This window comes from Mesoplodon bidens (assembly GCF_964165515.1).
Source record: "Mesoplodon bidens genome assembly, chromosome: 4".
Classification (NCBI taxonomy): Eukaryota; Metazoa; Chordata; class Mammalia; order Artiodactyla; family Ziphiidae; genus Mesoplodon; species Mesoplodon bidens.
The window spans coordinates 163,008,411-163,030,282 of record NC_138160.1 but is presented as its reverse complement, the minus strand read 5'-3'; the positions used below and the strand labels follow the sequence as shown (position 1 = coordinate 163,030,282).

Here is a 21,872-nt window from a genome sequence, read left to right as displayed (position 1 = left end):
ACACTTCCTCTACAATTAATTCACTCAATAAGTATTTTTTACTGAATGCCTTCTCTGTGCCAGGTACTGGGAATACAGAGGTGAGCAAGAATTCACGATGTCCTTTCTCTCAGTTTACATTCTACTGTAGTTGATTTAATTAAACCCTTATATTTATTTGAAGTGGAAATGTGGGAATACAATATATAAACAATAAAAAGATAACACAGTAAACAACTTAAGAGAATTTATTTGCAAAGTAGGAGATAAAAATCATGATTTTAACATTTATTTAGAATATGAACAAAACTAGAAAAAGTTAAAACTACAGAAAAGAAGGTAGAGAGTACTGAAGTTGGCTCAGTGGCCACATAATACAAACAAGCGAAACCCAAGTTTCCTTCATGCAAATAAGCCATAAGGAAAAGAGAACAGGAATGTTTATAGAACAGACCACAACAAGTATTTTAAAAATTTACATAAGAAACTGTACATAAATGAAAAAATAAATTAGACAATTTACAAGAAATGTTTTATAGGTTATAATAGGCTATAACTTAGTTTATTATGAATAAAATTTGTAGCACATCATACATTTTTACATCACAGATTCAGTGTTAGAATAATTCCAACATGACAGAGCTCAGACTTGGCAAGAACACTGCAACAGATAGAGTAAGGCAACTTAAACGGAAATGGCTTGTATAAGTAAAATTAACACAAACATCTTCTAGGTATGATCTGATCTGTAACTGGGCAGAATTAAGACAAATGCCACTCAATTTCGGTTAAAAAGTCAAAGTTTCATTGTAGTTCAAATAAAAAGTCAAAGCATACAATGTATTAAAAAAATGATAAAACCATCTTAACCTGACTTACATCCATGTTCCATTAATTGTATTTAGGACAAGGAGACCAGAATATTAATGTTAGGTCTATAAAGTTATCTTTTGTTTCTAAATGTAAACTAAAAAGGGCACCTCAGAAAAAAAGTGGCAGATTTCAAAATGGCTTAATACTCGTGACAACTATCAACTGTGCCAGGTATGAGATCCGTATGATTCAGAGACACAACATAAAGCTAAAATAATCTCAAACTATCTGCATTATTTATGTACATTTTACAAATTATACAAAACTGAAATGTTTTCTTTGAAAGCTACTGGAACTGTAGGTACTGCCATGTATGAAAGATGTTGAGAAATAGAAAAAAAATCAGCACTATCTTAGACTTGAAATATAGTTGCACATTTATACAATTCAAAACCTTGGATTTTAACTTTATTCACTCCTTTGAAAAATACATTTCTCATTAGTTCTTTTAAACACAAAATTACTGGCCGCTATAGCAAAAAGACTGAAAATCTAAAAAGAGAAACAGTCTTTTGACTACACAAAGAGACAGACTGTAAAGAATTTGGTTTTTTTCTTAAGGAAAAAAAAACTGATTTCCTCTCAAACACATCATTCAGTACAAACTGTAGTACCTGAAGTCCCAACATCAACTCACTGCTACATTTATTAAGCTGGAAATATCAGACACATGTACAACCTGATTATTCTCAGGCAATCCTAAGGATAAAGGTTTTTAGGTCTTTATCGTACTTGATGTAGATGACTACAATCCATGATATTTCAACTCACTTAGAGATAATTAAAATTGTGTTTTATAAATCCCACTATGAATTGTGTTTGACAAAGGCAATAATTCTAGGAGGGGTTTATCCCACATCTATCCCAACTCACAATGATCAGAAATAAGAAACAGCTTAAAGAAAAGGGCTATTAAAAAAATCCCAAATAAATCTAACATTCAAACATCCATAAATTTAGTGGTATGTTTCTTTTTGTACAACGGAAAAGTTATAATAATGCCCATATAATTTTGAAGTTATAGCACAATAAAAATTCCAGATAGCTTTACAGATTAAAGCGCACGCGCACACACACACACCCTTGATATTACTTTAAGGTATATCTACTACTTGGCCATTACAGGCAATAACAAAACATTATGAGAGAATAACTACTACCATTCTATGGTGAGAATCCAAAAGCTAGTACCTCTCAACATGTATCAACACAAATAAAATGAACTCTAAAACATGATGCCACATATCTGAACAAATTGTTTTTGTCACTTCAAATGCTGCCATGAATGGAGCAACTAACTGTCTTTTGGGACAGTCTGCTTTTCATGGAACCCTTGTTTTCAATAGGCTATTAAAATACCTCAAAGGAAGAAAAATAATTACTCACTTTTTGGGGTCTTTGCTCATCAGTTACTAGGCTCAGTAGAAATATAAAGCTACGGTCTCAAATATTGAAAACAGGCAGTAATATAGATAAAGAACATTACTTTCTGAGATTATCTGATGACAGAAACAAAGTTGGCTGAATTCCTTCTCTATTAGAATAGAACACCCTAAAATAAACAAACTTATTGGGAAAATAGGACATCATTGACATTTCATGGCAAATCATCATGTTAAATAAGGTCAAAGAGTATTATGACAAAAATGCAGTACGTTTCTAATATTTTGTTTATACATACCACAAAACAGTAAGTTAAATGCAAAATAACACATACTCATTTTTCTGGTGATCATCCAGTTTTTACATGGCTTTAGAAGAGGGAAAGTTTCTAAACTACATTCTCAAGTGCAACAGACTAAAAAGCATAAAGTGCTCAATAGAGAAAAAACAAAATATTAAAATATGAAACATTTTGCATATAACAAGCAGAGTGGTTATAAAGGACATTTGGAAACTACTGCCTTGCTAAGCTTTCCACCCAAAAATGCGACCTGAGAAATCAAGGCAAGATGCCTTGATTCAAGGCCAGATGGACTGCTCTTAGAAGGCAAGATACCGCTGGACATAGAGGAAAACCTTTTCCCTTTGAGCTGCCTCATTTTTCTTACGGAAGTGGACTTTCAGGAACTGGTACTGAGAATACAACCATCACATCTGCACGCAAAGGTAAAAAACTCAGGAATCTTCACAGTCTAATATTTGGCAAACAATCTGAACCTCTAGAAGGACTGTCAAGACGCCACATATATTACTGGCAATAGCGCTAACTTTACCTAAACTAAGAGTCCACCTATTTAAACTATAGTAGCTGAGCAAGGAACGCCCTGGTCAATAGGCAAGGAAGTCTACTAGTACTTTGTCTTTGGAGAAGTCAGGGTGTAGAACTGAAGGCCATTAGTTCTCAAAGTCTCTCTGGTTAAAAGGCAGTCTTCTGGGGGTACGGATGGCGGTAGTGGTGGTGGAAAGTTCTAGACCTTGTGTTCTTTACCAAGCGCCCAAGCAAACCGATAGTGATCCTTGCATTTGAAAATGTTATTTTAAAAAATGAAATTAAATCCACAAGTTATAAACAAGATTCTCCTTGTGTGTACAGAACTCAATGAAGAATTAAAAAGGTTTCTTTTTAGTCCTTTACAATTGGCTTCTCAAAGTTCAATTAGATAAGGTGTGTGTGTGGGGTAAGTCTCTGGAATCATCAAATTTACTGCAGTGAAGGAAATATACATTTTGAAGACTGATGAGGATGCTTAGGATGTGTCTTGGGCAACTTTATTAGTATCATTAGAAAAATGATACCTACTATAATGAGATGGCAGGATGCAATGTAAGATGTTTTTTGGAATGGTCAGAAATACAGCTTGTCTGAATAAAATAAACTAGGCCAAATGAGGTATTTCTTATCCCTCTTTACGTATTTAAAAAATAAGGTTCTCACATGTTCCTTCTCTAACATTATTTAAAAAGTCCAGATTCAAATTTAAGTTTTAATGAATACATGGTAGTGTTCATTTTTAAGAGCTAGTTCTAGAAACTACACTAATACAGTAACCACTACCCAAACGTGGCTGAGAACCTGAAATGTGGTTAGTCTAAATTGAGTTGTGCTCTAAGTGTAAAATACATACTGATTTTGAAGACTAAGTAGCAACAATCCCCTAACCCAAAAAAACCCCTAAATAACTTTTTATAATGATTACATGTTGAAATGATAACACAGATATACTGGGTTAAATAGAAATATATAATTTAAATGAATTTCTGTCTGCTAGAAAACGCAAAATTAATGTTGCTCACATTTATTTCTATTAGCACTGTTTAAGAACATAAGAGCTTTTGAGGCATTAAGCTGATTGGGATTAGAACCAAACCTATTTACCACTCTATGCTTATACAAGCATTTTCCTGGGATCATAATAAAAAACTAGAATCTTGGCAGCCTTCATCACAATTCTGTGTTCTTATTAGAAAAACTTATTAGAATTACTCCAGTAATTCTAGATTGTACAAGAGAAAAGCCAAGAGCTTTTCTCACAGTGGTGAGATAGTTGCTCACTTTATATGCATTTTAGCAGGTAACTTCAGTTTCAAAAGACAAAAAGTATGAATCATAGTCCCAAATTAACCAAAGTTTGATCAAATTAACTTGTATATACGTTTACCATTCCATTTGCTTCTTGACGACAGCCCCAAACCTATAACTGCTAACGTACAGTTTGCCACAGGTATAAAACTTGAAGTTATCATTTAAAAGCAAAACCTTCTTGTACAGATGCCCAATCATGCAATTCTAAAATAAATTAAAAAGATAGCTTTTGGCTGAAATATCTAATCACGAAAATGGAAACATTTAGTAAGAAAATGTTTAAACACTAGGTTTTCAAAATGACCACTGACTGACATGAATTCAAAGATCTAAATATTCTACATTCTAAAAATTACCTTCACATGCTTTTCCCTCTGAACATAACTACAGGGAGAAATATCTTTATCAAGCACCACCTCTTGAGATTCAATTGAAAATTGTTCTCTACGGAGCAAAACTGTCATGTAAAAAGACAGCGTAATACCTCTTTCCTCCTGTAATATAAGTTTTAAGCTCTTCAAAGTACATCCAGATTTACTGTAATTTAAGGAGGTGAACAGTTTTTCCCAATTTTCCCCAAGTCAACTTCCTAAACCATAAGTAACAGTCTCAAAAAACTTTGCTGAACTACTGGGCCTCCAAAATGTTACTGCCAAAGTGAAAGTCTGAAAAAATTTATAACATTATAAAAAATGACTTCAAAATATAGAATAAATTCCAAGGCAAAAGGATTTACAAATTTTGGAACTATAATGCTTTTATTACCAGAATGTACGAAACATTGATCCTTTTATAATTCTGCAATACTGCCTCAGATTCCCAGTTTCAAAACAACTCGTCTTTTAAATTTCCATAACATCTATTTAGAACAAATGATTTTTTCTACTGTTCACAGTAGAAGAAAGTCTTTAGCTTTGATGGTTCAGACCTAATTAAACAGAAATGGCTAACTTTGGGCCTAAGATAAATGTGGTATAGAGAGAAGAGCACAGAACCCTACCAATATACATAAACCATACTCCATTCAAATAGTCCTGGGACCTCACTGAACGGACTTTCAAATAAGTAATTAAGCCTCCAATTAAAAAACATTTTAGGGGCTTCCCTGGTGGCGCAGTGGTTGAGAGTCTGCCTGCCGATGCAGGGGACACGGGTTCGTACCCCGGTCTGGGAAGATCCCACATGCCGCGGAGTGGCTGGGCCCGTGAGCCATGGCCGTTGAGCCTGCGCATCCAGAGCCTGTGCTCCACAACGGGAGAGGCCACCAACAGTGAGAGGCCCACATACCGCAAAAAAAAAAAAAAAAAAAAAAAATTTAAATGTACTATCTAATAAACTCAAAATACAAAAAATGCAGTTATCACCAATTATGTGCATTTTCTAGGATTCATTTTAAAATTCAGGCTAATGTTTAACAACAGTATTTCAATTAAATTATGGCATTTGAAAAAGGTTATACTTCTGGGGAAAGAGCACATAAACATGCTTTTTGGGAGAAGGTATGTTTGGAAAACAACAGTAATGAATAATTAATATTGCTTTAACATTTCTAAAATCATATAAAAATGATCATCTTTGATTGCCATTTCAGTAAGTTTCGATACAGGGTATGTTACTGTCCACTTACTAGTAACCAAAACACACATAGAACAGACTTGTAACAAATATTCAGAATCAATTCTTTTCATGAGATAAACATTTCTGAGACTTAAAGATTCATGTTTGAACATACAGTACTGCAATGTTGGCTACATAAAATAAAATAAATAGAAAATCTTTTTCAGAGGAAGCTCATTAATCAGAGGCTGTATTGCATTTAAGGATTTAACACTGGCTATATACAGAAGGGAAAGCATTTCACTTAGAAATACTTCACATTATTGGAGCTCTCTTTTTAATATGGCAACATATAGCAGCTTACCATTCTGATACTTAAAAATCAACAGGAATAGTGCTACTCTTTCATCCTTTGGTTCCCAGTGACAAATAATGCAGTAATAACACCTCTGGTTTTCAGTTCCTCTTGAATGACATTGATTAACAGAGAGAAACCCGATGCTTTAGCTGAAATTTGGCAGCCCAAGAAGTGCACCAACTGCTCCAAAATATCCCTGCATAATTTAAAAGCAATTATTAATGTAGTGCAGCTTCTAAATGAACATGTAATATTAACCACTATTAAGAACACACTTAAGAACATCAATTCAGAAAGCTACCAATTTGTGTCGTCAGTTATTGTAAAAAAAAATTTTTTTAACTGTATTCTCAATATATACTTTTTTTTTGTAATGGAATTCCATGTTTAATTGCTCAGTATTTCAATCAACAGTCTACTTGAAACAATCAATGAAGTAAGTTTTCTCGTAGTATATAGTCTTCATACATTACAAATATTGGGTTGACCAATAAGTTTGTTCAGGGTTTTCCTTAAGATGTTGCAGAAAAACCTGCACAAACTTTCTGGCCAACCCAATACATATATATGTATGTGTTTTTGTATTATAATTGAAGCTAAGCATTTTCTAGTTAATTATAAGATATATACCTTTGAAATACATATTTTTTTTATAAAGAGTGGCTGTTAGACACTAAAGCTTCTAGGACTATTGTTGCAGTTCTGGCTCCCCTCCCCTTTCCTGAAGAAAATTCCTTTGGCTCTGCCTGCCGTTCCCACAGCAGAGGACATGCCAGGTGGAGCTGCACAAGAGTACACATTCTGACCGCTACAGCGAAAGCAGTGACAATGACACATGGAAGCTCATAAGAGCAAAACAAGTACTCAGAATCTGTATTATTAAAATGCTTAATAAAATATTCACCTGACCACAAACAAAATAATTCAAGGTAAGTTTACTTAATCCAAAACATTTTGTGAACTGATACTTGCTCCGATCAGAATTTAACTGGATATCGTGATCGAATAGGAAAAAAAAATCTCAAAGAATAAACTCCTAAATGTTAACAGTGGTTACCACTGGAGGTGGGGGTGAGGCTGTGGTGGGAGGATTAAGGAGATTTTTCATTGCTAAATCATATATATTTTTATTGTTCATATTTAACATTTGTTCTCTCAGGGGAGGAAAAAAGAAGAAAGAGGGAATTCCCTGGCGGTCCAGTGGTTAGCACTCTGTGCTCTCACTGACAAGGGCCCGGGTTCGACCCCTGGTTGGGGAGCTACTACTAATATCCCACGTGAGGCACGGCCAAAAAACAACAATAAAAAACAAAAGAAACAAAAGAAAACAATTTAACAAAACAAACCCACTAAGTACACAAGCAGCCCCAGTATTTAACGAGCTCACAGACCTGATACTGCTCTCTCTTTTTCAGAAGAACTGTGGGATTCTCATCTTAAAGGGATGTCTGCCAGGTTACAAAAACGCCCACCCCCTAACTCAAACTGAAGTGAGGGCATCAATATACTATTTACGTAAATCACAGTTTTATACTTCACTTATGAAGTACCAGGCAAGGAACAATATATGAAACTGCGTTTAAAAGCATGCTACTAAAATTCACAACGCTTTACTTTCATATCATACCTCATGCTCTAGAAACAATGCTTTCAGTTGACCTTTTGACCAATAATCCAGTGCATATGCCAGAAGTTTCATCGAGAGAGTATTGACACGTAAAAAGTTTCCAACAAAGACAACTCTGTTTATTTTCTAAAAGAAAAGAACAAAGAAAATGACTTGAAAAAAGAAATATCAAGTAGATTTTACAATACAATACAGTTTATGAGATCTCTACTTACAAATATAAACAACTACTACCTTTTTTTAGTGCCTACTACATTCCTGGTATATGCCTTCATAATCCTGAATATTTAAAAATTAGTTTAGGACATGTCACTACACTTGTCAAAACCCATAGAATGTACACTAAGAGTGACCCCAAATGTAAACTATGGACTCTGAGTGATGATGTGTCAGTGTAGGCTCATCGATTTTAACAAATGTACCAAACTGGTGCTGGATATTGACAGTAAGGGAGGCTGTGCGTCTGGGGGGGGTCAGTGAACTTTGTACCTTACACTCAATTTTGCTGTGAACCTACAACTGCCCTAAAAAATAACATCTAATTTAAAAAGAAAAGTTCTGGAAAGACCCTAGTTAAATGATTATAGATAGACTTGTTTTTGAAAATGGCCAGTAAGTAATACATTTAGCAAAGAAAGTAATTTGGAGAAATATTACTGATGAGATAAAAGGAGACAAACCAAGGAAAAGTATCTTAAACATGTTTAGGATTAAAAACAAGCTGTAAACTTGGTCAGCATGTTGCAGTTTATGCTCAGTAATGACACAGAAACCGTGGACTTTTATCTATAGCACTGGAGAGCAAAACTGACTGGGATACTGGCATGCCCACCCAACCCCTAGGGCTTCCAGATGGAGGAACTAATATTTGTTTTGAATCTCCAAAAAACCTATTTCTACTCTCACAATAATATAAGTACTTCTGAGTATACATTTTTGCACACTGAGTTTGAATAGCGTAAACTATGGCCTTAATTACTGTTAATTGGCCAGTGAAAATCTGGACCTACAGGGATAACAAAAAAGACCCCAGATTACTGTCTGCCCCCGCAAAGCGAAATATTTCCCAAACCTAGGCTAAAATGCCTGCGAGTGGCTCCCTCAACTAACTTACTACACTGTTATTAAGAAACCTAAAAGACAGTATTCTAATTTTGAATTTAGAGTAATTCAGAGGATTAATTCGAGTCTTTGCACAGTTGTTCTCTCTGCTGGAGCCTCCCTTTCCCCAAATATCTGCACCCGTGATTCTCTCACCTCCATCAAATCTTTGCCTAAGAGTCATATTTTCAACAAAGCCTTCCTTTAACTACCCAGTTACTCAGTAATTTGTCCTCTGCCACTCTCTGGTCTACTCTCAATTCTCTTTATTTTGTTTAATTTTCTCCTTTTTAAAAATAGCATTTATCACCTAATACGGAATAATTTACTTGTTTACTACATCACTAGAATGGCTGTAAGCTCCACAAAGTCAGGGATCTTTGTTTTCTTCACTAATTTATCTCAAGTGCTCAGAACAATACCTGGCACATGGTACTCTGTAAATATTTACTCAATGAATAAACGAATGAGTGAACAAATGAAGAATTCCTTTAAAAGATTCCTTTAAAGAATTCCTTTAAAAAGTAAAATTCCCAACACATTGATATTTATAAAAATTAAATGGGCAAATACCTCTATTACACAAAGGCAAAACTGTATATACAGTCTTCTTCAAATAAAAATAACCCAATTATGAGGTAAATCTAGCAGTACATGCTTTTTATAAGTATACATCATTCAAATTTCATGTGAAGAATGGTCTCAGTGCCTTCATAGCCCTGTACAATGCTGCTTGATCCATATGCAACAAGGCAGCACTGTAAAGAAGCCGAGGGCAGTAAGAAAACTTCCAAGTACTTCACTAATCAAAGGTAACACTAGCAGGAAAAAAAAAAAACCCACCCACTTTCAATAGTAAGTTACCTCAAAACGTCTTATTGTTTATATAGAATTTTTGATTTACAACTTCAAGATATTTAGGTTATATATTTCTGAAAAGGTTTCTGGATAAATATGAAATAAATGTAAATTATCTCTTTGTCCTATTTCCGAATTATCTGCTACTTTCTTTAAAGGTAGTATCACAATTGGATAGGTAACATATATATTAATGAATCTTGGGATTTAATGGATTAAGAGATCTCGATCCTATGAGGCCTCCTTAAGGAATACGAAGAAGCCTGCTAACATGTATATAAAACTCCAACTCACATTTTTCATATAATTAAACAATTTTTTTTACCTCATTAACAGCACACATTCGTGCCACAGAACCAATGTTATTGGTGATAGTAACTAATGTAGCTCTTGCTAGATCTTCTTTACTAACAGATTCTCGCTTCTCCTTATAAATCATATTCCCAAAACTGCAGAGAAATGAAAAACAAACAAAATCAAATCTGCTGATAACAACATTTCATACATTTTGAGAATACAGCCTACAGATAAATCTACACATGTATAAAATAAGGTATACATGTACAAGGTTACTTACTGACCCAATGAACTGCACGTAGGAAAATACTGGGAACACCCAAACATCTATCAATCTATGATACATTGATACAATGAAATACCATGAAGCTGTTAATTAAAAAAAAAAGGAGGGGGGGGAGAAAGGAAGGAGGGAGAGAGGGAGGAAAGGAAGGAAAAAGAAGAAGACAGAGGGTAGGGAGGGAAAGAGGGAAAGGATGAGGGAAGGAAGAGGGGAAAAAGAGAGAGCGAGAGAGGGAGGGGGGGCAGGCAAACAGACTAGGATATACTGCTGTTGTAGACTATAGAGTCCTCCCTCTTATCCATGGGGGATTGGTTCCAGGACCTTCCTTGGACACCAAAATCTCTAGATGCTCAGGTCCCTTGTATAAAATGATGTAGTATTTGCATATAACCTATGTATGTACTTGAAATCATCTCCAGATTACTTAATAACACTTAATACAATGTAAATACTACGTAAATAGTTGCCTGTGTGCAGCAAATTCAAGTTTTGCTTTTTGCAACTTTCTGGAATTATTATTTTTCCAAATATTTTCGATCCAAGGATGGTTGACTCTGTAGATGCGGAACCATGGATAAGGAGACCCGACTGTATACAGTATACTGTATACTATATAATGGTATATATATGTTACCTTCTAAAAGTTACCTTCTGTAAGGGGAGGATAAGGATATTTATTTGTATTTGCATAGAGAAACACTGGAAGGATACTCAAGAACTAATAAAAAGTTTCCTATAGTGCGTTCAGGGGAGACTTCTTGATGTATATTTAATTTTAAAACGACATCAATGTTCAAAACTTAGAACTAAACTGGGTCAGAGGAAGCCCCTTACAACTTCCTGATACACTGCTTTCTAAACCCTAAATAAGCACCTTTAATTACAATGTAAATGTTAACCTTACCTAGATGCTACGGCCCAGCCAGGCAGACCAAACCTGTCATAATCTCCTCCGTAAATATCACGGACCAGCTTGTCAGCTTGGGTGCTGTCGCCTTTGGATGCCATTTCAAGAGCCTCTTCAAAACTCTCACAGCCGGTCAACAAACTACATAAACCAAGGAAGGTACCCCCTCCAAGGCTAAAGAAAATAAAGAAACTTAGTAAGTTGCATTTACACACTGTATTCGTTCTCCAAAGTAAAAGCATGGAGCACTCATTTATTCAATAAACACATGGATAGATATTGCTAAACCTAAGAAAAACAGCAAAACCAGATTTGTCAGATCAAAGAATAAACCAAAGGAAAAAAATGCTGTCGTGTAAACAACATGACACAGAAGACCTTTTGTATCTTCTACTATCTTCACCTGATACCTTACACTTTGTAACTGCTAAAAATAAATGTTTTTGTGTGCATGAAAAAGGAGTGCTAGAAGTTAACACCGTACAAATTAAAAGGAGAAAAATTGTAATTCTAAATGGTTTCCAGGAAATAATTTTGTGAAAGGCCTATTTACTTAGCCTGATAAGGCTGAAATCAACTCAATGTGCTACATTAACATTTACATGACTCTGATATGAATACAGTGAGGACATTTATGTCAGGCTGGTCATCATGTTAAAGACAGAAATTAACCTGGTTCTATTATTCTTTTGGATATGCTCATAAAATGAAATTATGCCACTCTAGCCCCTAAAATCAAAACCTTTGCTCCCTAGTCTCACCTAAATTTCTAACAGGTTCTATTCCTGAATCACTGTTGGAATTTAGTTAACAGACTGAATTTCTGTCTTTTTGAATTGATTGAAGTAGGTAGTACTTCCCTGTAATTCTTTGGCATAGAGAGTTTCAACGGAGGTAGACTTTCGGCCGCCACAGAAATAAAGTACTAATTAAATTTAAGTATTATTCAAATAGGAGTACTACATTAAAATGAGTTTTTTTCGGGACTTCCCTGGCAGTCCAATGGTTAAGAGTCTGTGCTCCCAACACAAGGAGCACAGGTTTGATCCCTGGTTTGGGAACTAAGATCCCACATGCTGCACAGCGTGGCCAGAGTTTTTTTCACAAATCAATCTAATTTAAAGCATCCTAAAATCTTTCTTCCTCAATTAAATAAATAGGAGCCTCCAGCTTCCTTAAAAGGTGATAAAGTACATACTGGAATCATAAGGAAAAATTTTAAATCTCATTTCACATTCATATTCCAGGTATTAAAGAAAAGAGTTCATGTTAAATTCATCCTATATGAATTAATTACAATGTTGCCAAATACTCCACTTAAATATGAATCAAATAAGAATGTTTCAAGCTCTAGGCTTAAATATATCTATATAAAAATGAGAAAAATGCTTTGGAAAATAAAAATGTTATTGGAATTATTCCAGATAAAAATTCACTCTTTTCATTATGGAAATTTTGATGCCAAATGATGCTAACCAAATATAAACATTTAATGATTTTAGTTTGAGTCTACACACATGCCTTATAAAAAAGTATTATCTGCAACACTTTAACTTATACTTACACATCTACGTTTTTAGCTGTTGCACAATACACATTAGTTTTTTGATGAAGCTAGCATTAATATATAGATTTCACAATTTCTGTGTAGAAAACAACATGAATGCTGCCTTAAGAACAAAAAGGTTACTACCTTGTCCCAGTCACTCGTTTATAGTTGTCTTTGGAATGGACTGCTAAAATACTGACTCCCGAACCAATGTTTACTACCAGCAGTGGATAGGGATCATCCAGGTTGAAAGGCATCTTTTGGCATCTCTCAGGTTCTGAGGCATTAGCAAAATAATAGCACTCTGCTTGTCCATTGAAACTGACAGAATCTATATACAGCAAGCCCTTTACAAGGCAGTCAAGTTCATCCAGTTTGTGCAGGTGGAGGTTTCCAATCTGTAAAAAAACACCAAAGTGAGTTTTGTAAAGTGAACAAAGGAAAGCATTCAAAATACTTGACTCGACGATACCATATAATTTCCATGTACTTTACAAAACTCCAAAATCATTTACAACCCACACGTTTTCACTTGTTTTCTTTTGTGTCAAAATATCTTAGGGACTTCATTTAGTCCTGCGGTTCTCAGTGGTGGTGGTATTACTTCTAGAGGCGTTTTGGAAATCTGTGGGGACTTTTTAGTTTTCACAAAGATGGGGAGAAGGGGAGAATCAAACTAACATTTACTGGGCAGGGACTTGGGGTGCCAGACATCCGCAATGGGTGGGGCAGTTGTGCAAAAAAAAAAGTTAACCCTTTCCTGCATTACCTTTGAACATTATGACAGACATTTTTGTAGGCAGCAGTAGGAAAATTTGTTTATAATTATCTGAGCCTATGTAAACACAAAGTATTTTATCTATATGTGTATAGACACAAGGTATTCTTTTTTTTTTTTTTTTTTTTTGTGGTACGCGGGCCTCTCACTGTTGTAGCCTCTCCTGTTGCAGAGCACAGGCTCCGGACGCGCAGGCTCAGCGGCCATGGCTCACGGGCCCAGCCGCTCCGCAGCACGTGGGATCTTCCCGGACCGGGGCACGAACCCGTGTCCCCTGCATCGGCAGGCGGACTCTCAAACACTGCGCCACCAGGGAAGCCCACAAGGTATTCTTTACGTGGTTTTAATACACACTAAATCTGCTAGGAATGCAACCACCACATAAACTGAGGAAGTGTTGTACTTTTTACTGTTTGGAACTTTTTGTGTTGTTTAGCATCTTTGAAAGTTATGTCACAACAGCAATACCACTTATGGTATTTGATTCTCCAATAAAACATACCTTATCAATCTTAGCAGTTGTGGCTTTAGAAATTAAGTTCAATCTATGTACATACAAGCATCTAAATCTGACTACTTCATTATGCCCTCTTGTGTGATCATACCAGAGAATCTACCTACTGATAATATAAATACCTTAATTTCCTGTCTTTATATTATAGTTTGGGTACTAATGTGAAATTATTAAATTCATTTCAGATTAGTAAAGGTATATTATAAAATATTTACTATAAAAGATCTCAGCTTAGATAAGCTTTTCAATTCTCTAAGGACTTATTAGGTATCACTCCCCCTTGTGTTCCCATGGCACCTCTTTTCATAGCAATAGTATTAATTATAATGCATTGTACTTCTTAATTATAATGCACTGAACTTACTGTTCACTTAAATGTGTGATCTAGGATACGGCACTCTTTGAGAGCTAAGTGTGTCTTATTCCTAGCTGATTTCTCAGTGCCTAGCACAATACCTAACACAAACTAGATGTTCAAATATTAGCTTAATAAATGATTGAGCACCAACAAAAACAAATATTATAAAACTTCATCACTAGAAAATATCAATATTTCTTAAAAAAAACTTAGAACTCCGTAATTTGAATACCAGTATCTCCAAACAATGGCCAGGTGAGAACTGCCAAATTCACTGAAGTCTGCTTTTACTGTAGCTTTGTAGCAGTTCCTAAATTTAGCAGGTTTTACCCCATATTATGTACGATAGGCCCAACTCTGGCCAGTTTTTACTCATTGTATAAAGGTGTTTAAATGCTCCAATCAAAAGTAAGTCATGAATACATACTTCCCCTGTATCAGCAGGGGGAACTAGTCTAAGAAACATACCAGACAGAAAACGAGCCTCATACTTTAAAAACGGAAGAGAATGGGTATCGATTTTTGCCTGTGAGTGAAATACCTACTGTGCGAAAATCTTTTTCAAACTTGTAAGCACCACCTCCTGTAGCACATAGCACCGTGTGTAATGTTGAGAAGTTTTTATCTCTTCCCATTTGGATAAAAGTAGGCAGGTCCTGGGTTGGAAATCTGATAAAGTGCAAGTTCCCTCTCCGGCCAAAAAGTGTTAAATCTTTCAGTTCAAGGTGTACATCCCGAATACCAGTGGATCCATAGGCTACATTAGAAGTCAAATATTTCCGGATACTTTTTAAGCTCTCAACTTCTTCTTGTTCTTCCTCTGCTGTGATATCGATAGGTTCAAAATATGAGAGCTTTACCAGAGTTCCCCCGATGTCCATGCCAAACCATGGGAAAGCTATGGATAAAAAATAAATATCCTGATTTTAGAAAAGCAAATTAGGACCTAGTTAATTAGCCACAAGCTTCATTTACCCTGAATCATGCATTCAGTCAATAATCCTTTTTTTTTTTTTTTTTTTTCGGTAAGTGGGCCTCTTACTGTTGTGGCCTCTCCCGTTGCGGAGCACAGGCTCCGGATGCGCAGGCTCAGCGGCCATGGCTCACGGGCCCAGCCACTCTACGGCATGTGGGATCTTCCTGGACCGGGGCACGAACCCATGTCCCCTGCACAGGCAGGCGGACTCTCAACCACTGCGCCACCAGGGAAGCCCAGTCAATAATACTTTTGAGGTAAGACAAATCTATGTGAAACTCACCCTTTTCCCTTCAAAGTGTTATTCCGTGTATTTTCTAAAAACCCGTAACTCAGCATGCCTGGGGCTGGACCAGGGCCTTTTAATTCCTGGTCTGGTAGGCATTCCTTTTCATTTATTACATATTTGTCATGTGCCCCAGGAGATTAGGAAAAATTTGGACCAATCTGGTTTTAATAATAGGTCATCACCTACGGCTTGAAAATGTTTCTAAGATTTTAATGTAATAAAATTGGCCTATAATCACTTCAAGTAACCCAAGGGAAAAGTACCTCCTTAAAAAGAACTTTTTTTCTTTGCTCATTAAACTTACTAGGCTTCTGTAGTGCATGTGGTTAATAAAGTTAGCGGTTGATAACGTTGAAGGTCAATCTACTTGGAAACAGGCACATTTGGGGAGGTAGCGTCATCTGGGTTTGGGACTTGGTGCTCTCTCACTAACTGGGCTACATGACGTTGGAAAAGCCATTAACCTCTCAGACCTTAAGGTCTGTTTCTATTCTCTGGGATCTTAATCATGATGATAGAGACTCAAAAATAATTTAATACTTAAGATACATAGATTACGAAATGCCTAACATGTATTTAACAGTTTATTATGTATAAGCTGTCAAGGAAATTTAGTTCCCTCTAAAATCCTACTTTGTTTCTTATATATTCATATTTTACTTATTTGATATGTGTGTGCACCATTAGAAACCGGGAACATACGATTCAACAAGAAAAGGTTCTGTACATTTCTCTATACAGGCACAATGCTTTTGTCACCTATAGATCTGTATAAACAACTAAGATGCTGAAGAAACTAAATTTTCTCGATAGCTAGCAATGGAGGCCATCTTAAATAAGTAAAACACTTTTATTGATACATATATTTTTTTGGCCACGCCCTGTGGCTTGTGGGATCTTAGTTCCCTGAACTAGCGCCCTGCGCCCTGGGAGTGAAAGCGGGGGCTGCAAGGGAATTCCCAGTAACACACTTTTAAAATGAATGGGAGGCCATTCAAGACTCACCTCACATCTAGCCTGTTAGATACGTCTATGTCTGTTCTCTTAGGGGTATCTGCTCTTAAAGGAAGAGTAACTGGAGATGGTATATTGCAGACCATGAATGTCTTGGTTACCTTAATATCCAAACTAGAACATTATAGGTCCCTTCTTTTGCACAGAGATCCTTTCAACTCGGCAGAGTTCTGAATTCATCTCCTTAGGCCAGAGAAATAATCACCATTCAAAAAGTATGGGAGAGGCAACAAGAACACAGAAGACACATATTCTTAATTATGATCCACTCCTTTCATTTAGCAAGTGATCTAATTTCCAGTGCATTAAAGCAAATACATATGCTTGTTATTTTGTCACTAACTAAAATGAGAAGGGGAGGGGGCACAAAACTCAAACTTTATTGATCTGTGATAAAAGTACAAAGTTATTAAGGACAACCAGTGGCCCACTAATACTTCCATGAGGTAAGAAAAATACCACTTTCCAAAGAAATCAGGCAAATATCTAAATCTATAGCTTTGTCGCTTCTGGCCAAGGGACAGGTTAAAAGTAGGTCACCAGTGCATAAGCATCCTACTTCTTCATACAGCCTAAACATTTCTCACTCTTTCGAGAATAAAACTCTCCACTGTCAAGGTGAGAAAAATGAACCAAAATACATTTAAAGAACAAAACATACCTTCCACAAATATAAGTACTTTGATGATGACAAATAAACATTACCTTCTACAGACTTTGAGCATTTCCCAGAATCTCTCATGATCTGTTTACGTGGCCTTCCAAAAAAATAGTAGTAGCTCCTATTCTATTTCTCACCTGAGCCTAAGAGAACTGCCAATAGTTCCCCATAAGTAACAAAAATATCCAGAACCAGCATAAGCAGAGTGCTACCAAGAAATTATCTTTCGTACTAGGTAGATTAGGTATGCAAAAGAAGAAACCCACATGCCTGATCACTTTTTTTTTTTTTTGGCGGTACGCGGGCCTCTCACTGTTGTGGCCTCTCCCGTTGCGGAGCACAGGCTCCAGACGCGCAGGCTCAGCGGCCATGGCTCACGGGCCCAGCCGCTCCGCGGCATGTGGGATCTTCCCCGACCGGGGCACGAACCCGTGTCCCCTGCGTCGGCAGGCGGACTCTCAAACCACTGCGCCACCAGGGAAGCCCCCTGATCACCTTTTTAGCCACAAGGGCAGACGGTTAATTTCTAACAAACTGCATTATAAAAGTTTGGTGTCTTGTTAAGTGTTGGTAAGAGGTAGCGGAGAAACTTTAAGGAGCTATTTCATTGCTATTGGCCCCATGCAGATTTTAGCCCAAAGGGATCCTATGCCAAACTAGAATTTAATTGCTCTTGAGCAGAAAGAGAAACCAAATGCTGAAAATGTTCAGAAACATTGGTGGATTATTTTAAGGAACAAAATTCTAAAATGATGAGCATGTGCAATGGTATCTTGAACCAGATACGGTTCAAGTTCCTGAATAAAAGACATTTCCCTCTTCCCAATAATCATTCCGAATAAAAATGTTGTTTTAAAACAGACTAAGAGGGGCTTCCCTGGTGGCGCAGTGGTTGAGAGTCCGCCTGCCGATGCAGGGGACACGGGTTCGTGCCCCGGTCTGGGAAGATCCCACATGCCGCGGAGCGGCTAGGCCCGTGAGCCATGGCTGCTGGGCCTGCGCGTCTGGAGCCTGTGCTCCGCAACGGGAGAGGCCACAGCACTGAGAGGCCTGGGTACAGCCAAAACAAAAAACAAAAAACAAAAACAGACTAAGAAAATAAACCATACTCACACCTTCAGTATTGTACTTCCTCAGAAGAGCTTCAGAAGACTTTTCCCCCCTTTGGTAAATTAGTTACATCAAACTATCACTATCACCTCCAACTGCACCTTACTATCCGCTGGAAGTGATCATTCTTAAGTAATGACTCAATTTACAAACAGGCCAATCAAATTACATAGAAGCAAACGGCACACATATGCTACATACTTCTCTCTGGTCTTGACAAAAACTTCACATACCTTACTGCTTGGGTTAGCAAAGCAGGCACCCAAACCTACACTGCACCAAATGAAAAAATATATATATATGTATATAAAAAAAATCTTTTATTATCACCCTGTTAATCATGTTACATGCTCTACAGGTAAGCAGAATAGAGGCTGACCCTTACCTTAAAAAATCATGTCAGCTGAGGTACGCCACTGTTTAGAGTCTTACTATTATTTAAGTAGCGTGAAAAACACAAGTAAAGGTAATGCAAACATTGCCACTGTTTTGGTTCTAGCAAAAAACTTTCATTAATGTTTGACTTCATTCTTCCCCTGGAGTTGAATTAACACATAATTTCAAATCCTCCTCTTTTAGTTATACAATTTAGAGGGTGAAACCAATTGCTTTTCTTATTTTCTGGTTAAATACAGGCATTTGGTTTATAGGCTGGTATATACTAGTGATGTATCAAAAAGCAATGTTTTCTAACACTTGGGTGAGTAACTGTAAGAAAATGTGTGAAGCCAAAGTCACTTGGTTAACTAGTATGAGATACAGTTTTTAGTTACTAGTGCTGCTCTAAGGATTAAATGATGCAATGCATGTAAAGATAGTGCCTTTCATACAAAGTGCTCACTAAATTTATGATTATAAAAAAAAAGAAACCCTACGCAAGAACTCAAAAACAAGTGTGTCTTTAGCTAAACTGAGTGGTTTGAAACATCAGAAATAATAATTTCCAGTTATATATATATATATTTCCATGACAGTTCATAGTTGAAATACTTTCTTTCCCACACACAAAAGAACAAGATGTTCTTTATTTTTACTGTAAAGAGCTGAGTAGACAGTAAAGTCATCTTTTACATAGAGGAAACTGGAAATGTTATTTCAGACCCCTAAATCATATTAATTGACTGGTTTTTCAGCATAAACTCTATTTAACATTAATGGCCTCACAATGTACCACAATATATTAATAAGCAAATTACTTCTAAAAAATAGGTGTTCTTTTATTTCTCAACCTAAAGTTTATTTTATAAACTCTTAATTATCATCTTTGCTAGATATGAAACACCTTTGCCAGAGATGGTATTCACACCTGATTATAAGTTTGCCCAAATCTAAGTCATCAAATCGCTGTCATGGCAAACATAAAATAATACCATAAGGGTCAGAATATGAGCTTGTCATTGTTAAACTCATTTTACTAAATGGACATTCTAACACAAGCAGAGAAAACCTGTGTGTTGAGGGAAGATGTCCAACTGTTCTACATTACTGCATCTGTTCAAGATTATTTAATTCAGCAAATGTAAAGTAAAATAGTAGTATTTCTATATTACTCTCTCATTTGAAGACTTCACATCACTATTTCATAGACTCCTGAACGAGAACTCTTCAGCTATCGCTGTTTTTTTTTTTTAAATCATTGTTTAAAAAGATGTTTTAACTGGCAGATAAAACTACCAGATCAGAAAGGTTTGTGCTTCTCTAAGTATTTAGACTACGCCCTACAGGTGCAAAAGAAAGAACACAGGACTATGAGTCAGGTGACTTAGGGCCCTGAACCTCAGTTAGCAGAGTTGGTTGGTGCAGCCTTGGAAAATTTACTCTGGGGCTCAGTAAGTTCAGTTTTCCTCACCAGTAAAATGAGAACCAAATTATCTCACATTTAAATAACAATTATCAGTTTTTGGAGTGCTTTGGTATGTTGCCTCTCCGTGGAGGTTTTCAAGACCGGACAGGCGGGAAAAGGCTGTATCAGTGCTCCCGTTCTACAGCAAGAGATTTCCTAGAACTGTTGGGAGGATGACACAACACTGCAAAATGGCAAAACACCAATACAATTCTAAGACAGAAGCATGCATCCCGCATTCCTAGTCGCTCTGGAAGAATGAACTTCAAGTATGACAATCACAACGGCTGAGTGATTAAATAAGCCATTCACAGGAGTAAAAGGTTTTAAAAAGGCTAAAAATAAAAGGAAGCAAATAAAAGTTGATCTCTCTTTAAGTATGGAAAGTTTGGGTTTTTTTTTTTTTTAAGTATAGGCTATATATATAGTCGTAGAAAAATGTCTACGGGTAGTCACCAAAATATTAACAGTGGTTAGCTCTGAGTGGCGGGAATACGGATGACTTTGATCTTTTTATCTCTGTTTTTTAAAAAACAAACATGAACTAGTTGTTATTCGAAACAAGTCACGGCACTTACCCACCGGTAGGTTACATGCCGTGTTTAAAAGCTCTAATTATAACAACAGAGACAACTCCCAGGAACCCACCGGGATTTCAAGGACACAAGCAGAAAGCTCAGAAATCAGTTTAAAAAATTAAAAAAAAAAAGAGTGGTAAATGTCCCCGCGCAACTTGACATCTGTGACCACCCATTTTCAACTTGACTTCAGAGGAAGCTGGTAACTCTGGTCTTGCCTGCCAAACCCCAGAACAAAAATTCCCCCTTGCACCTCCCAGCTCTCGAGGAGGAAAGGCTAGGGGGCGGCAAGCGTTCGTCAACCGAGCGTAGGGGGATGGGGAGGGAGCCTCGAACCGGGTGCTGCAAAGGTCCCTCCGCCCCCATCCCGTGCTGGGCGACGGCTGGGAGCGACCGGCTTCGAACAAGGCCACCACAATAAGGGGCTTCCCGACGTGGCCCAACTTGCTCTCCCAACCCGACGAGCCCAAGCCCCCATCTTACAGGGTTTCTTGGCATCCTTGATCTTCATGGCGTCGGCCTGAGGGGCGAGAGGCAGCCTCGGGTACGGCGCGCAGAGGGTTGCGGCGGCGACTCCGGAGGTAGCTGGGCCGCGCGGGGAGGCCCGGCCAGTTCCTCCCCTCAGGCCGGGCGGGGCGGGCCAAGGGAGGAGCGGGGGCGCCTGAGACGAGGCCCCGGCCCAGGGGGCGGCCCCCCCACCCCCGCGAGGGGCGGCCGGGACCGAGCGAGCAGGGGAAGGCCGCCGGCCTCGCCGCTCCGGGGCCCCCCGCCGCCGCTCCAAACAAAAGGCCCCGATCCCCCGAGCCGCCGCCGCCGCCACCGCACTGAGAAGCTGC

At 37.3% G+C, this 21,872-nt stretch overlaps 1 protein-coding gene across 1 annotated transcript; it reads right to left on the bottom strand.

Moving 5' to 3' along the window:
- Positions 1-212: 212 nt before the first annotated feature.
- PANK3 (pantothenate kinase 3) lies at positions 213-21,852 on the bottom strand. Its single transcript, XM_081231711.1, has 7 exons — positions 21,520-21,852; positions 15,111-15,463; positions 13,060-13,313; positions 11,364-11,540; positions 10,205-10,328; positions 7,921-8,046; positions 213-6,489 (listed from the first exon to the last, which is right to left on the bottom strand). The coding sequence occupies exons 1-7, from the start codon at positions 21,545-21,547 to the stop codon at positions 6,439-6,441; spliced, it is 1,113 nt and encodes a 370-aa protein (XP_081087837.1). The 5' UTR covers positions 21,548-21,852; the 3' UTR covers positions 213-6,438.
- Between the last annotated feature and the right edge of the window lie 20 nt (positions 21,853-21,872).

Coding starts and splice junctions, on each gene's coding strand:
- PANK3 (XM_081231711.1), bottom strand. CDS start 21,547: ATGAAGATCAAGGATGCCAAGAAACCCT. Junction 13,314..15,110: donor TTGAAAAAGATTTTCGCACA/GTAGGTATTTCA, acceptor GTTTTTTTACAG/ATTGGAAACCTCCACCTGCA. Junction 10,329..11,363: donor GGCTGGGCCGTAGCATCTAG/GTAAGGTTAACA, acceptor ATTTCTCTGCAG/TTTTGGGAATATGATTTATA.